Raw genomic sequence first — 17,898 nt, forward strand, 5'->3', positions numbered from 1 at the left:
TGCACTCCTATCTCCCAAATTGTCTCTCTAGTGCTAAGAAGGTACTTAATTGATTTTGTAGCCTGCCATTTCAGTTGCAAAACAATACTTTGTTCTAATTTGAAGTTATAGTTATTTTTTAATAATAAAACAAGTTGAGATGCATCCATTATCAATCGATGAAAGTCAAGGCACGGAATATTGAGGCATTCACTATAAGTGATAGGCTGGAGTAAGGCATGATTTTATCAAATAAGTATAGTTTTTAATGGAAAATAAAGGGAGCAGCCAGTACTCACACAAGTCATCATCCCCCCAGTTAATTTCCTCTTCATTTGTTCTGTAAAGAAGAAAAGAAATATTTAAAATAACTGTCCAGGGTTTACCCAGTGAAAAAGACTAGAAAAATGCATTATTACATTCTACGAACAGCATGTGGTTCCATACAATCACTTCAGTATTATTAATCACATTTCTTCCTGGGGCCATAGTACAAAGGCATTAACCAGAGGTACTGAGGTCCTAAATGCCAGAAACCTCTACAGACTGAAGCCAGGTTAACTGAAAGTGAGTTGGTGTATTCTGTTGTCTTTAGTACTGCTCAGAAGTATGAACTCCCATCTAATCTGTCACTTCAATTCCATTCAAATTAATAAAATCTAATTCATTTGAGTAGGATTCAAAGTGATTTGGTTCAGCTCAAGCAAATTCTGCTTGGTGGGATCAGTCCTTGATTAAAATCTATTGAGTTCAATTCAATAAAATAAATTTAAATATTATGTAGTGAAATTAATTTTTAATTAACATTTCAGTTCAGGTCCATTTTGATCTGAACTTCAATTCTCCATTTCTAAATTTGGTCCCTATTCAAATTAATGAAAGATAGTAAAATCCAGTGTAATTCTGAAAGATGTTCTGTGGGGCTAATCAACTGCATTCATTCTCTTCAGCCCTCAACAAATGATTTAGTGACATTCAATCACAGAAAGAGAAAATGCTCACCTGTAACTACCAACCTGAAAGTTTATATTATAACTTCAAAATTATGAGTTTTCCCACCTGCCCATCACTGTTTGTAGAATGAGCTCCACAGGACTGTTCTGGATTCATTCTTTGTTTGGTCTTTACACTGACATAGAACAACATAGAATGAGATGGTTGGGAAACGAAAGAGAGTATTGTTATTCAGTCTAATAAACTGATTGCACAAAAATGACAGCTTGAGATGATAGGCTTTTCTATGAGAATGACATACTGTATAATTATTTTATTTTATTTTTAAAGTTCTTCATCTAAATAGTAAAATACAGGCTTTTAGACTCAGGATCATGGTTATGAAATTGCAAAACAAAAAGTGTTATAACTAGATTATTCTGGAAAAAATAATTGGGAAATTTCTATGTAGTTGTTACTGTAGTGAACACCATTACTACTTCTTCCAGAAGACAGAGCCCTGGTCTGGCATCCAGGGGGCCCCCTGCACCATGCCTCTCAGTATTCCATGAACTAAGCCTGCACTGTTATCTCCCACCATCAGCACCTGGCAGATCTGTCTAATCATAAGGATCACCAGGTCTCAAGATCTTCCTCTTAGATCCTTATGCTATAGATTTCATACTGTACATCAGGGAGTCTGTGTGGTTCACTAGAACCTCAGGTAAATCTTGCCCCAGGTTAGTTGGAAACCCTTCTCTGTACTGACCACCCACCAGAGGGAAAGAACACAGAAGCAGTCACTCCATGACTTCACCTCCCAGCCTTCATCTGCCTAGGGTAATCCTGAGACAAGCGGCCATAGTCCAGTTCTTGGAACTGATTACAGAGGGACACACTGCACATGTCAAAGAGAGGCTGCCTCGGTCAAGTCAGGAACTCTGGACCTGTTCTCCTTTCCAATACCTGGAGACAAGGGCAGCTGTCCACGTTAGCTTTAGGGCTCTGCAATCCTTGGACTGTGCACATCTTATACTGAAGGGGAAGAGGATTCTGGCCTCTTGATCTTCCACATTATAGGTGGCGAGTATCTGGGGGGCTCTCTAGGAGCTACAGCACCTCCATATTTCCTCTCTGTTGCAGCCCAATCTGGAGCTTACCATAAGGTTCACCTTTTCTTCTCGAGGCCATTTGCATTGGAAGGGAAGGCTTTCACGGGTCCTGGAATGCTTTACACATTCTGCCTAGATTCCCCCAATTACAGATGTCTTTATTTAGTAAGTATACGATCACCACTGGTATCCTGGCATAGAGTATTGTAATCAGATCAGAGTGGCTGGCAGATATTGATTGAAGAAGTGGAGGAAGAGGGAGCTGGTGGTGCTGGGGTGAGGGTGGGAGGGAGGAGGAAGTGGGGGATTTTCAGAACAGGAGTCACTTCTTTAGAAAGAGGATCCTGCCCTGTAGGGAGCCTCAAACAGCCTGACCAAGCAGGACAGCAGAGCAGGGGCCTGGGGAGGGTGGACGGGGGCTGCCAGCAGGGGGCACCATGCAGAGCCCTGAAGGCAGTTTTCTGCTCCAGTCAGACCTGTTTTTCTTCACTAAAAAGCCCCCTGTGATTCTTTAACAGAATTTTTAGGTAAGTAGATAGCAGTAGACATAATAAAACCATGTTTCATCATGCTAAAGATATCCTTTTAAGTTTTCATTTTGGAGACCGTGAACCTTTGTGGTATTGTTAATATCCTGTAGAAATGGATGGAATGGAACTAATTAAATGTCCCAGTGACCATACTGGGTCTTACCTTCTAGTATGCCAGGACATTTATTTAAATATATTATTAAGTTACTTTGTGTAGCCCAGAAATCCCAAAGGGCATATTTTGAAAATTACAGTTATGTACCACATTTTCATCGAGGTCTCCAGGCATTTGCCCTTGCATTTCTGAAACAGCTTGTTATTGGATAAAATAACAGAGGTCTATTGGTTCCTTTAAGTCTTGGGAAGCAAGTTACTCCTTTCTTCCTTTTCCTGTTTATTCACCTAAACCATAACGAAATCTTCAGCATAATAAAACCTGAGCTCAAGTGAGAACAAACAATGTAGTGATTATATTTAATTCAGTCCATACTGGGCTGTTTTACGACAGTACACCTTACTTTAATACTTTAGCTTCTAGTTAACGTAGAATAGGGTTCATCATCCCCTGATCTTGGCGCAGTGATCCCACCTATGCAATATAGTTAACAAGAATCTTATTCTGAGGTTAGAGAAGTTCTTGAACTCTTGGCACTGTGTAATTAAATTACTTCTTTTCTCACCACTTCTAATTCTTTTAAAGTCTTTCCATTTTTATTACCTTTAACTGCTTTCCCCCAAAGCCAATTAACAGGTAAACAACAATTTGTAAAGCAGAGGTAGCGCTTCATTAGCAGAGCACTAGAACAAGGCAGTTCTTTGCTCCGTGAAAACCGAACCTTTCTCTCCTTACTGAATATAAAATATATGCCAAATTAATAATTTTTTGTTGTTATACTGGTTTGATTTAACCAAATCAGCCAATGCTAATGACAAAGGGTACAATTTGCTTTTCCTGTGGAATATGTTTTTCTTATTGGCATTCTGCTCATGACAGATGTGGAAACAGTGAAGCTAAACATTTTATACTGAACCTAACTTATTTTCCTGGGAAGGAGAACAAAACAGCATCAATTGTCCATCATCCTAACCAAGAACGTTAGCCGTGTAAGACTGTCTGGCTTGAAAAACGGGGGTGGGAGGATCGGGAAATTGGGGTGCCCTACGTAGTCGCTAATGTGTCATCTCCACGCACTGCACAAACGCAGTGTCATCGCAGATCACCCCCCGGGCCCCGCCCTGGCGTCTCTGAGAGTCCCTCCCTACAGGAGCTGAGGGCCTGCCTCCTGAGATTAGCTCAGAGGCTGGATTGCGCGCAGAGCTTAGGCTCCAACGGGAACGACCACGGCCCAAACAACCAGACACTGAGGCCACCTCTCCTCAGTTTCTCACGTTTCCTGCAGAAACAATGACAGTAGCCAAAATGGCTTTTGAGGGAAATAACTGAGCATTAGGCCAAGTTGAAAAGATACAGTGTGATAATAGGTATGATAACCAGTCTAGGTCATGTCTGTATATTTTTGGGATCAGCTTGTGGTCTAGAAGGACCCCAGGCTCTTCAGCATGGCCCCGTCCCCCTGCACCCTCTTCCTGTGACATGGCCAGAGATGGAATCAACAGACCTGAGGCAGCTTGCTGGCCTGGTTCAGATTCTATAGTTTCCATAAATTGGATTTTTTGCCTTATTTTTTAAAATTCTTGAATGCATCAAAAGAAAACAAGAGTTTAGTACTGGTCACAGTCCCAACCAACACTGGGAAGCAGCAAAAGTTGGATGCTTTACAGTCTTCCCTGCTGGGAAGAGAAGGCAGAAGCAAATAGCTTGGATGTGAAAAGCAAACACTGCCCCCTAGAGTCTGGGACGGGGCCACCTAGGCAGAAGATGGGGTTCCAGAGCAGGTTCTTTCTCCCGGAGAGGTGGTTCTGAAATCTCCCTCTCTACTATTTACCAAAAACAGTCAAATATATGTTTTAAAATTCAAGTGCTGTAAATGATCTTGCAAAGGGAAAACCAGTAAGTTTTCCAAATTAAGTCAACACAACTAGGAAATCTAGAAATTTGTGAAGTAGAAAAATACCTGAATAACTGCTCTCTAAGTTCATCATTTGCTAATTCATTACATCAAGCCGGAACCTCCCAGTACAATTTCATGACTTTCAAAAGCCCACCTTAAAAAAAGCCAGAAAACTAAACTGGTTGCATCTGAATAGTGCTCATCATCCTTTCTTTGACATTCCCAGGAGCCTCACCTTCCAACCCCGTCACTTACCTTGTGAAGTGTATCGCCATCTCCTCTGTCACCCGAGCAGAAGCCTGGGCCAATCCTCCCCGCCTCCTGGACCTTCTTCCCACACTGACCCCAACATTCCACCCCAGTTACCCGCCTTCCTGTCTTCCTATTTCCTCTTCCTCTGCATTTCCACCACTATTTAATTATTTCTCTCCTGTATTAACACCAGAGTGTCACATCTGGCCTTCCTGACTTCATCTCCCAGAAATCTTTCATCTTACTGTAAATCTTTTAAAACACAAATTTGATCATGATAAATCCCTGCTTAAAATCCCTTACTGGTTTTCCATTACTTACAGGACGAAGTTCAACCTTCTTAAATTGGGAGAAAATAAACATGGAAAAGCAAGGATAAACCAGTGCAAAAGTCACTTCTTATTTGAACAGAGATTTTCTGTGACTTGGCCCTCATCTGCGGTCACCACTATTGCCCATCCCAGTCACATCTCGCCAGCCCTGTTCTACCGTAGATGCATGTGCACCTACATGTGTTTTCCATAGAAGCCGCACCTCTGTCTTTCTCCGTTCCAGTCCCTTTGCCTGCGAGCCCTTACCTCTCTGCATCCTATCCACCCGGGTGATGCCAGTCCACCTTCCAGACACAGCTCCCTCGTGACTTCCCTTCTCACTCACCTGCCTCTGGTCATATTACTTACTCACTGAATTCTCACTCTGTATCTTTTTCTTCCCTTATCTGCTGAGTTTCTTATAATGTTTGTCACATATGGAAACTTAATGGATATTTGATGATTGGGCAGATGAACAAGTACACAAGTGCATATTCAGCCAAATGATAAAGCAAAGTATTTCATATAAAAAGCACTGTCTCGGGAGATGCAGAATCAGATTTCTGGTTTGGGGACTAATACGCTGTGTGATTGAAAGGACGTCTGAGCCTTTCTAGACCTGAGTTTCCTTACCTGTAAAATCAGGAGGTCACAGTAAGACCACGTTCAGTTCCAATGTGCTGTGCTCCCCATGACCGTTATTTCAGAAAAAGCATGACTGGCTGTGAACTTAGTTGCATGTTACAGAATCAGCGGGTGGCCTACGTGCCCTCATTGTGAACGTGCCCCATCGGTGCAGCCTATTTAGAGAATAGACCCCTAAATTACTGAGCTTGAATGTAAAAGTTTCCTCCATGGAAAGAGGTGTATATCCTGGTGGGAAAACATGACCTTACCATTCCCTCTGATGTTTTTGATTAAATAGTCCTATTACTGAAATGCATTTTGTTTGGTCTGTCTGGGGGGAAAAAGGCCATAAGCACGACTTTGTGGTGACCAGTCCTGTTCCTACCTGAGTGTGCCTTTCCCTTTCTCCTAGATGGAAACCCTTACACCTGGTGGGTTGGCAAAGCCAACGAGAAGCACTACTACTGGGGAGGCTCCGGGCCCGGGATTCAGAAATGCGCCTGTGGCATCGAGCGCAACTGCACGGACCCCAAGTATTACTGCAACTGCGACGCGGATTACAAGCAGTGGTGAGTGCCCGCCGGGTGCCTGTAGAGCAGGCCAGTTAGAAAGGGGAGGATGTTTGAGAAGTGCTGAATAATGAGATAATAGCTTGTAAAGGTTTGGAACTAACCCAGTTGACAAATGTCAGGAAATCACTGAAAAATATAAAAGCAAAAACCGCTGTTATTCAGAGAGGAAAGTATGAGCCACGTATTAGTGATTTGCATTCTAATTTGCCCTGTAACAACAGCGTGTGGAGCACCCACCTAGAGCGGTCCTGTGTGGGTGCCTCCCCACCTGCGTGTTCACTTTGAGTTGCCAGATGAGAGAAAAAGGGAGAGGGAGGGAAAAGGGGAGGGTTGTCTTCACGCTTGTCTTCAGCGGCAGGCCTTGGCGGTCCGCGTTTCCTCCCTGCCGTGACCTCTGTATGACTCCCATACACATCAGTTCAGGAGAGATCCACCTGGGGCTTCTTTCCTCCTCCTCCTGACTTTTGTCCTGCTTCCCCGTGAATGGTTGGGTCTGTATCAGCAATAGATAAAGAGGAAGTCAGCAGTCATTCCATATAAAAACTCAAATGGTTCTTCCCAGAAACACATGCGCTCCTGCTTCCCCCAATGTCAGAATCATGGCAAGGCCTCCGATACCTGCAAACAGCTATCATTGTTATGTAATTGTGGTTTATTATACAGAGAAAGTGATGATATTCTATTTATTTATTTTATTTGTTTGAAAAATGTGTCTACATGCACCCACACATTCACACGTTATCCCAAAACTGGAAATCAAGAAAATGGGATCCAAAGGGCACTGGGCTCTGAAGTTAACTGTTATTAATTCAGTCAGTCAGTCAGTCATTTACTCAGCAGATACTGATGGAACTCATCTGTGTCAGGGACTTTTCTAGGTACTGGGGTAAGGCAGTAAAGGCAAGAGCAAGAATCCTTACCCTGATTATGTTCTTGTTTTCAATTTTTACTAGTTAGTTGTGTGTCCTTAAGCAAGTTCCATTGACCCTCTCAGATTCATGGTCTGCTCACCTTTGACTCACAGCCCCTTTGAGAAGCTGACTTTGGGGACAGCCCCCACACCTGCCTGGGAGATGTGGAAGTGCGGCCCCAGATAGGTCCTAGACCAGGCAACCCAGCGTGTTTGGTTCTTTATGTCCTACTACGGAGGAGAGTTGACATATTTGGGAGAAAGAAAATCTAGTGTAGAAATCCAAGTGACATTCACTTTTGTCAAACATCCTGCTAAGTACTAGGGAAATGATGATGTACAGGACTGGTACTTTGTCCTCAAGGAGCTCAAAAACGAGTGCGCAAAAAACCCTACAGAAATAGACAACATAATACAGGCGGTGCTGTGATGAAAGCATGGCAGGATGCAATAAATCCAGTGGAAGAAGATCTAAGTCTAACTGAGGTCATGGAAGGAAGAGTTAGGAAAGTCCTCGCAGAGAGGAATGCTTGGAAGAGAAGTAAGAATTTGCCGGGCACACTCCTCCTCGCAGGACCGTCTTGGAGGAGCAGTGTGTATAAGCCCGGCCCGTCCAGGGAAGCCTCAGTACAGTAGACCCGGAACACGATACAGAGAAGAACGGAGGGGCACAGTGAGGAGCGCCGATGTGGAGGCAGTATGGCACCAGAGCTCCCATTCTCTTCACAAGTGGTAGGGTTTGGGTTCATCATCAGTGAGCCCTTTGGAGGTGGGCTTGATGGGGGGATGAGAAGGGAGGAAAAGGATGTAGTGATAGTGCTTGAAAGGCACCAAGGGCTTGGGGTGAGTGATGGCACAGCCATGGAGAGGGAAGACTTTAAAGATACTTGAAGTGGGATCTACAGGGCTTCACAATTATGACTCTGCAAGAAGAGAAGGGGAAGTCTGGGTCAGCTCCCCAGTGGACACGTAGCAGCAGAGGGGCAGCAAGGCTATCCATCAGGCTAAGGAAGAAAGCACTAACCAAGTAGATGATGGGCTCAGTTTTGCAGAGGTTAACTTTGAGGTACCCATGTGATATCATGTCTAAAACCAGAGGGGCACCATTGGTGGGACTACTGATAAGAAGTATAGAAGTTAGAGAAATACATTTCATCTGAAATGATTTCCCAGGACATACCTGAATCCAGATCACAGATGAGAAACTTACTGCAGGCAGACCTGTTCAGCCTGACTGGCAGACACATTCCCCAGCAGGATTTGATTGGATCGTAACTCTTCATTTCCTCAGGGACTTGGATATGTTGATGTCTTGTTCTCTTCCAGCTGAGTAGCAGCTAAGACATCTTCACCCCTTTCCTTCTGGAGAATCTGTCCAATATCTCATAATAGAGGCACTATATTTTGAGCAAACTGAAAAATATAATGAATATGTTTAACATAAATAGCTATTAAAATGGTCTTCCTTATTTAGTACAAGGAAAAAGGCTTTCAGTGATGTCTTATTGGTCTTTGAATTCACCAGCACCCAAAAGAGGATCTGTTATGTAGATGCTTTAAAAATGATCTAGATTTGCCACTTTTGAGAGAGGCTTTTAACCATTCTGGAATCAGATTTCTTGTCTGTATAAACAAAATAAATCTTGATTGGCAGATTTTGTGAGAATTAAATGAAATAGAGAACATAACATTCGGCAAATTGTACAGCATGGTATACACAGCTATTTGCTCTTCTTAATTGTGTAATTCTCAGTACAATTTTTATGACTCCAAATGAATCTTAATAAATGAAAAGAGGACTGTGCAAAGGAGGTCCCTTCATGCTCTCGACCTGCTATGTAAGAGGCCTGAGGTCGAATTCTGCTACGCCACGTGGGGGAGATACAGAATGGGCTTTATTAGAGAAACATCCAAGTCAGGGATCAAGAGAAGAGAAGAGAAGGTACAAATCCCTCAGCCACCTCAAACCTCAGAGAGAGATGCTGAATCCATCCAGGGCATTTGTTCCAAGGAACCCCTTGCTTCTCTCAATTCCCATACAGTAAGAAGAGAAGCAACATCATCAGTGGGGGAGCCAGACGCTCAGGGCATGATGCAGGCTGGGCACAGGCACCAGCTGTCCACAGGCCTTGTCTGGGAGTCCCGCCACCACAGGGAGGAGCAGCCCCACCACAGCCCCAGTAGGAAGCTGGCTTCGGTTACGGCACCCAAACTCGGAGCTGGCAGGACACTGTCCTCACTGGCTCACTGTCCAGGCAACCCAAGCTCCTCTGATCACTGGGATTTAATTGTTCTTGTCCTTCCACAGAGGCGGGCTGAGAGGTGCAGGAAAAGGAAACCCTAGTGTACAAATCCAAGTGAAATCCACATACGTGAAACCAATTTGTTATGATATGAAAGTAAAAATATAAGTTCTGCTGAATTCCATGCTTCCCGACTGTCCAGCTAAGAAAGTCACTTCTTCCAATAACCTGGCCTCAGTCACAGAGCATCATTTTATTAAAGTGGACTGAGGCCAAAATGGGTGCAGAGTTCTCCCATGCCCCTTCCTCTGTATGTGGCCTAAGTCAGGCCAGTTGACTTCTCTAAGTTTTCATACCAGCAAAATATTCATAGATAGTACTTCCCAATTCCTGTAAAGATTTGGTAAAGCACTATCATAAATGAATATTATCAACTACAGTATGTAATTTAAGGTGTATTATTTTTATTATTTGAATATTGAATCAAACCCAAGCTAAAATCATTAAAAATTTCTTAAGTTACACATGCATAAATTGAGGTTCAAGAAAATTTACTTTCCAAAAATTACATTGGAAATTAGAAGCAGAGAGAAGACTGTGACCCAGATCCCCAAACCTCCAGTCTAGCATTATTCTATAATACCTTGATCAAGGAAGAACACTCACATTTTCATCTTTTTAATGATTTATAAATTCATTATTTTTAACTAGCTATCTGTAAGTTTTAAATTTAAAGCTTAAACAGTAGACCACATGTTATGTGTTCTTTTCTTAAAGGACTCTAAAACTTAGCTTAAGCATTTATTCTTATTTACTAGAGTAAAATACACAAAAAATGGAGGCCGGATAAATGAGACTGTAGCTCAGAGCGTGACTGGGTCTCATAGCAAAGCAGTAATGGCCTGCGAGAACTATAACCATCTCAATAATTGCCTGATTATCTGTGCTGTGAGAAGTTTTGCACAGTTATTTCTGAGATTGAGTGTAATTTAACATTTATGATTTACTATCCACAGCAATAGTAAATATCCCCACCTACAGTGCCAGAATCCTAATTAAGCGAGCCTTGATCTCAGCTAAGTGCCCACCACTGGGTAATTCCAAGTCTCTTGCAGCCTGATTCAATGAGCTAAATCATCACATCTGAAATTAGAAATTCCGAAATGGAATTAGTAGTGAAGGCGTGCCATTTGCTGCTTGATCGCCCTTCTCTCATTGTAGAATTCCTGGGTAGTTGTGTCCTGGCGAAGATGAGCACAGACGTGGGGGGCTAACCAGTGAGGTGGAAAGCCGCTAGCACAGTCTTTGTGTTACAATTAGTGAGCAGTTCCCGCCTCGGTGTTAGAAAGACCACACAGATACCAACCACTGGGCCCTGCGCCACTGACCCTGGGTGGAGCGGCCTCGTCTACACGTCAGGCTTTCCTTCCTAGGCCAGAAATAATCCATGACCGATGTTCACAGACAGCAGAGCCTCTTCAAGTGTTTCAGAGCCAGAAACTTATGTTTGGCTGGGTCACTTTACCATTCAGCAACTAACTGCTGAATGTTTTGAAATCATGTTTTTTTCATGGTTTATAAACAATTTCATATAATCTTAATATTTCGCATAAAATATGTTCGCATTTACTCAAAGTGAAATATATATGCATTCTCATTCATGATAGTCAAATAATAATAGTGAACATTTGAGTGTTAATTATGTACCAGACATGGTTCCACGTGATTAAATGGATCGTGTCATTTAAACATTACACTGACCCTACGATGAAGGTACTATTTTATCCTCATTTTACCAAGGAGGAAATTATACCTCAGAGAGATTAAGGAACTTCTGCAGGATCACACAGCTAACGAGTGGTGGAGCCAAGATTCAAACCCAAGGCAGGCAGTTCTGGACTCAGATATTACTCAGCAGGACAGACACTTTGTAAAATCTTTAACATATGTACTATATAGAACATTATTTCAATTTTTTGAATTTGTTTTATTGTGATAAAATATACATAGCAAAACATTTACTATCTTACCCATTTTAAGTGTACAGCTCAGTGGTATTAAATATGTTCATTTTGCTGTGCAGCCGTCACCACCATCATCTCTAGAGCTCTTCCCATCTTGCAAAACTAAAACTCTACCTGAAAATCGATTCCTATTCCTCCCTCCTCTCAGCCCCTGGCAACCACCATTCTACTTCCTTTCTCTGTGAATTTGACTGTTTTAGTACCTCATTTAAGTGGAATCATACAGTATTTGTCTTTTTGTTATCTCACTTAGCATAATGTCCTCAGGGTTCATCAAAGTGTTGGAATCTCCTTCTTTTTGAAGGCTGAATAATGTTCCATTCCTTATATATACCACCATTTGTTTATCCATTTGTCTGTAGATGTACACTGGGGTTGCTTCCACATTTTAGCAGTTGTGAATAATGCTACAAACATAATGTGCAATTTCACTTATAATATCTACTTTAACACTCTTCTGTGGTGCACATGGTGTGATTGTATTTAAATGTCTCATTGTTTTCATTTTATAAAAGTATTCTTTATCATGAATATGTTCAAATTATTTTCTAAATATAACCAGACTTTAACCCCCAGCTCTGCTGTGTCCTAGCTCAGTGACCTTGAAAAGTTACAAAAGCTCTCTGTGGCTGTTTCCTTAGCCACAAAATTAAAATAGTAACAGTGCCTATACCACATGATAGATGCAAAGCTTAAATGAGAAAGTACCCTAAGTGACACTGTGTAGCTATATTTTCCTAATAAACACTCCACATACCCCCAGTACAATGTCCAGTAAGTCCACCTCAAACCCCACGCGCCCTGGCACACAGAGCGCTCACCTGGCTTCCTGCAGGGCGGCCTACAGAGTTTAAGAACAACTTGCCTCGGCCCCTGCACTCCGGCCACTGAGCCTGAGTGCCCTGTTACCACCCCTACTGCTGATGCCACCCCCGGTGACTCTTGGTGTGGCTCCATCTGTGACTCACTGATGTGCATACAGTGGGGACAGGGCTCCCTAGTAGTCCCCAGCACAGCAGAAGCCACCTTGGGTCTTTCAGCCAAAGGCCTGGGCTTCCCACATGTGACACTGAGAGAAACTCACACATGCCAGCTGCAGCAGCCCCAAGTCCCTGCCTTGCTCATAGCCACCGTCCCACGGACCCCAGCCCGCTGTCACTGATGATGGTCCACGGCAGCCCTGAGCAGAGACCTAAGCTGCAGCCTTCTCCAGAACCAGAGAAAGGAAGTCCTTCCTCCCCACCCCAGGCCTACCTTAGTTCCCAGAGGAGGAACATTCGTTTCCAGGGCCAACTGATAGTGCAAACGTGAAATGCCTTTAGGAGAAAATCCCCAGCTAAAGCACGCAGGGCTATGTCTGTCGCATGGCCCAGACCAGCCATAGCAGCAGTCTGTTCTGGGCACCTGGGGTTGTTGGGCACGTTTTCCCAAACTCAGGTTTCAGTCCTAGGAGATTACAGTCTGCCCCAGTGTGTGCAGGGCCCACCTGTCCAGTTTTATTTCATCGTCTCTCCTTGTGAGCTCAGAGGACAAGTAAGCCACCCTTCTGTGGGCAATTAGGAAATGACTTTCAAAACTTAACCCTTCAGCATATGACATTTATTCTCTCAAATAAATATAAGTTCTGAGATTTTATGTTCTATTTCTTTGTAGCAGTCAAAACAGAGCAAACCCAAACAGAAATATCTATTAATAGAGTTGTAAATAATCATGCTGTTATTTGGTTATTAAAGGAAGGAAATAGACACACAAGCCCTTGCACAGAAAGATGGCCAAGATAAAAGTGCAAACAGGTTGAAGGATCATGTATGCTAACAGTCTTGTTTTTAAAAAAATGCATGCAGATGCATAACCCTTACACATGCACAGACAATTTCAGGAAACTATACAAAATGAACTACTAATAATAGTTAACACAGTGAACTAAGGATATGGGGGTCTTATGGAAGACTTTTCCTTACCCCATTTTACATCTTTTTTACCCTTTGAATTTTTTGCCATGATCATATTAAACTGTTCAATTAAATGTTTTAAAGTAGTTTTAAAAACTAAAATGAAAATACAAGGGCCCCCACAGGCATCCTGTCACATAACAAAACAATGTTAAACTGTTCTCTCAAGAAAAAGTACATTGGAGAATAGTCTTCCACAGCAACAGGAAAGCTTCTCCATTTTTGATTCTGCGAGCCCGATGCTAGAATGAGTTTCTAGGATGCCTCCCGTGTAATACAGTGAAACTGAGAACCCCCAGGCCATCAGCCTGTGACCACATGCAAATAATGTTTTTTCTCATTGATCTGAATTCTGTGAAAGTCATGCTTGTGCTCTTAATCCTCCTAGGATCCTGCTTAAGACAGCGATCCCTTTATACCCCAATGCTCATTGGTTGATTCACACATATTGTAGGAATGTGATACTAGGAGAACTGATATCAGTTATGAGTAAGCCTCTTCTCATCGCTAAACTGACCAAAACAATAGGTGATGTTCAAATAAATGTGTGTGTAAAATAAAATATTAAAATGGGTAGTTATTGATATAGTTCCTTTCGAGATACTGAAACTTTCTAGATTAATGGAGATGCCCTTTCAATGTAATGAAAGCCATCTTCATTTAGCTTTGTTTTTAAAAAAGAAGAAGGAAAAAGGAAACTTATTTTAATCCTGTTTTGCCCCATGGTGTGTGTTGCAGAGCGGGGGTGGATTTCACAAGGGGCTGTGGCCCCGTCTGTTTTATCCCTTCTGCTCACATTACTGAAGTTGACTGGTCGGATTTCCTCCCTGTGAAGTGCATCTAAATAAGACATTTCTCAAAAGTCTAGCCGCTAAGCTCGCTTAGAAGAGTAACTACTTTTCAACATGTGGGTCAGGGATAAGAGCCAAAGGCCAGGGCCTCAGCTCTTCCACTGGGGATTCACCTGGGGACGTGCCCAAGGAAGCATCCGCAAGGCTTCTGTAGGAGGACGCCAGGTAGCTCAGGAGGCAAAGCAGCCCCGTGAGCTGAAGGACTGTTGGCGATGCAGAGAGGAAAATGTCTCTCCTAGTTTCCAGAAGAAGCATAAAAATGATGTATTATATTCTGTCTCGGGGATATTTTGGTGCCGACTTTCTTGGCAAAGCGTAGAATCTCCTGTCACCTCATGGATTGTATTATGACAGAAAGGTAATTGGGCACCGGAGAAGATGTCAGCAAAGTGTCAATATGGTTTGACCACTGCCCCTCAATAATGCTGATGACAGGGAAGGGAGAGGGATTAATCAGCTGTGAACCTGTCAGATGTTCAGAGCCTGCTGCGGCTTCCCGAAATAGCGGCAGCCTACCAGCGGAATGCTAAATGGCCTTGAACAAAATAGATTATTTAGTGATCCTGAGAGAAGCAGAACTAAGATCTAAGAGAGCTTTAGACAAGAAAGCACAGCTCATTCACCATCAGCGATCCTCTTCCCAGCATGCTTCAGAAAGAGGGAGATCTATTCTATTTCCCAGGGGAAAAAATTGCATTCTTCCTAAAAATCAATCATGAAGAAAAAGGATCAAATTAAAGGGCATGTTAGTAAGTGTGAAGCAGAACAATGATGAAGCAGTTTTGTAACATGTTATAATTGTAGATCGTGAGACATGCTACACATAATTCAGCCTATTTGTTTATTCTGTGTCCAATGGGAAGACAAATCTGTTACACCTGAAACCCATTATCATACTTTCCTTACCATGCCAACCACCTCTCCTGGGCCTTTCACAGACACCTAACCCTCTGTCACTACAGCTTTTCTCTTAATTCTCAATCTAAGCTCTGAACAGCACCATCACAGCCTTCCATAGTGACTTCCAGCCAGAGAAGCCCCTCCCACTCTGTGACTTTATAACTGTGACATCGCATTGTAGCTTTGTATAAATTAGAATCACCCAGGAGGCATGAAAAATTACTTATCATCCGTCCCTGCTTCAGAGTAATTAAATCAAAATGTCTGGGGATTAGATCTGCCCATCCTAGGTTTCAAACTGTCAAGGTTTCAAGTGCATAGCCAGAACCACTTATTTCAGGTTAGGCTGAACTGTGCTTAATATAGATAAATAAATAAATAAGGCTTAAACAAGATGAAAGCCTGTTTCTCTTTTGCATAAAAGAAGCCCGTGCTCCTTCCAACAATCTGCTCTAGCGTTCTTAGGGTTTGACCAGATCCTCAGGATACAACAAGGCTTCTGGAGCTCCAGCCATCACATTCACATTCCACATGGAAGGTAGAGAAGGGGACAAAGAAAGCATGTCTTCTGCCTCTGAAAATGACTTTACATATGACTTTCATTTCCATGTCATTAACTGGAACTTAGTTACATAATCACATTTAGCTGCAAAGATGGCTGGGTTGTGTAGGCTTTACCTGGGCATGGGTCCCACTAAAAATGAGGGTTCTGGTGCCAAAGTTGAAGAAGAAACAAGCTCTAGGAGGCAACCAACGTTTCTGTCCCAACTGTTAATTCTTGGAAAGGGCCTTGCTAACATCCTCTTCACGTACCTCCAAGAGCTCCCTGTCACCTTCATGATTCAATCCCACCTCCTGCAGTTACTATTCAGAGACTTCCAGAGTCTGTCCGCGTCTCTCCTTCTCAGCTCTCCTCACCCTACAGCACGGCCATTCTCAGACTATCTTACTTCCTCATTGCTGGCCCTTTTCCCTGCACCTAAAACACCACATCCCACATCTGCCAGTTAGACATCACTCCCCACTGGAGATCTGCCTCAATGCTCCTTTCCGAAGGACATCTCCCCCACTTTGCCCACCCCCGCAAAATCTAGTAGAAGCCCATGAATTAAAAGCTTGCTTCCCCAGGCTCTCAGGGTGAATTTATTATAAAGTTATTTTGTGTCTTACCTGTCTTTATTCACCTATACATCTAATCTTCTCTCTCAAATGTAAGCTTCATGAGGCCAAACCCCATGCCTCATTCGTACTTGTAAATCCTTTGTGCCCACCACTCAGCAGCTACGCAGTAACTATTTGCAATTTGATATAAATTTGTACCATTTTGGAAATGCAGACTTTTTTTTTAGTATTTGTAAACGTTCTTTTTGTCATGAATCATACACACAGGTAAACATACTCACACTTTAGTCTTTGTAGATATTTTTTACTATGCACAGCAAAAATTGGATAATTAGCTTGTACTGAATCGTAAGGAAGTTTGGCCAAGATAGTTTTAAAAATGCTATTAATACGTGTGCACTAATAGGTGTATCTATATACTCATACACATTTATACGTGTATCCATATATATTAAATGTGCACACACTTTACTATATGTGATGTATAATGATTTCATTAAATTTTTTGAAAGCTAATTATGTTCGGCTAATTGAATGCCTGATATTAACACAAAACAGTTTACCCTGTAGGCAGGAAAATAAATGATCGAGATGGAAATATAGGATGTTTGGAAAATTCAAGGAAATAAGCACAGATAACATACTTGCCCACCTGTCGTCAGAACTGAGAAGGGTGTACCTTTACTGTGGGTTAGCATGGGAGGCAGGATGGTGGTCCCCAAAGATGTTCATGTTCTGATCCCCAAAACCCGTGCGTGTGTTACCTATGCAGAAGGGACTTTACAGATGTGATTAAAGGTAAAAACCTTACAATGGGAGATCATCCTGAATTATCTGGGTGGGTCCAACTTAATCATCTGAGAACCTTTTCAAGCGGAGAACCTTTCCCTGCTGTGGTCAGAAAGAAATCTGATGACAGAGAAAGGATCAGAAAGATTTTATATGGCTGTCTTTGAAGATGAAGGACTGGGTCCATGAGCCAAGAAATGTTGCATCTTCTAGAAGCTGGAAAAGGCAGAGAAATGGGTTCTGCCATAGCAGCTACAGAAATGAACTCAGCCCTGGCAGCACCATGATTTTAATCCAGTCAGACTCGTGTTAGAATTTTAATCTACACAACTATAAGATAATCAGTCTGTGTTTTGTAAAGCCACTTAGCTGATGGTAATTTACTATGGCAGTGGTAAGAAACTAATAAATAGACAACTACTTTCTCTAAGGTGATGTCATTGAAAAGATTGCAATACTTGTTTTTTCTCTCTCAAATTGGCATAGAGTCATTGCTGACTAGTGGAATAGCCTTGCAGGTAACTTTAAAAGGATGTCCATAAAGGGAACCTTGTGGCCAACACCGTGTTCCCCTGCCCAGTCATCATTTGCTGACGCAAGAGCGCCAAGCCTGCACAGAGGACGGGCAGGACCTTCCTTCAGTGTATGGCCCTTGTGACCAGTGAGGATTGGTTGTCTCTTCTTGCCTGTGGGTCAGACCTCCCTCAAGTGGACGTGCAGACCATTGAGAAAAGGAATTTGCAAGACTCAGACAGATTCATGGATCCAGCCAGTCACTT

General features: G+C 42.5%; 1 protein-coding gene across 1 annotated transcript in view; it reads left to right on the forward strand.

The window, feature by feature from the left end:
• Nucleotides 1-17,898, forward strand: part of CNTNAP2 (contactin associated protein 2) — a 1,980,972-nt gene that overhangs the window by 1,577,379 nt on the left and 385,695 nt on the right. Inside the window, exon 16 of the mRNA XM_057504985.1 lies at nt 6,169-6,325. Coding sequence (XP_057360968.1) covers nt 6,169-6,325 — 157 coding nt within the window. The remainder of the gene's footprint in view (nt 1-6,168; nt 6,326-17,898) is intronic.

The sequence above is a fragment of the Manis pentadactyla genome, chromosome 7 (genome assembly GCF_030020395.1).
Source record: "Manis pentadactyla isolate mManPen7 chromosome 7, mManPen7.hap1, whole genome shotgun sequence".
NCBI lineage: Eukaryota > Metazoa > Chordata > Mammalia > Pholidota > Manidae > Manis > Manis pentadactyla.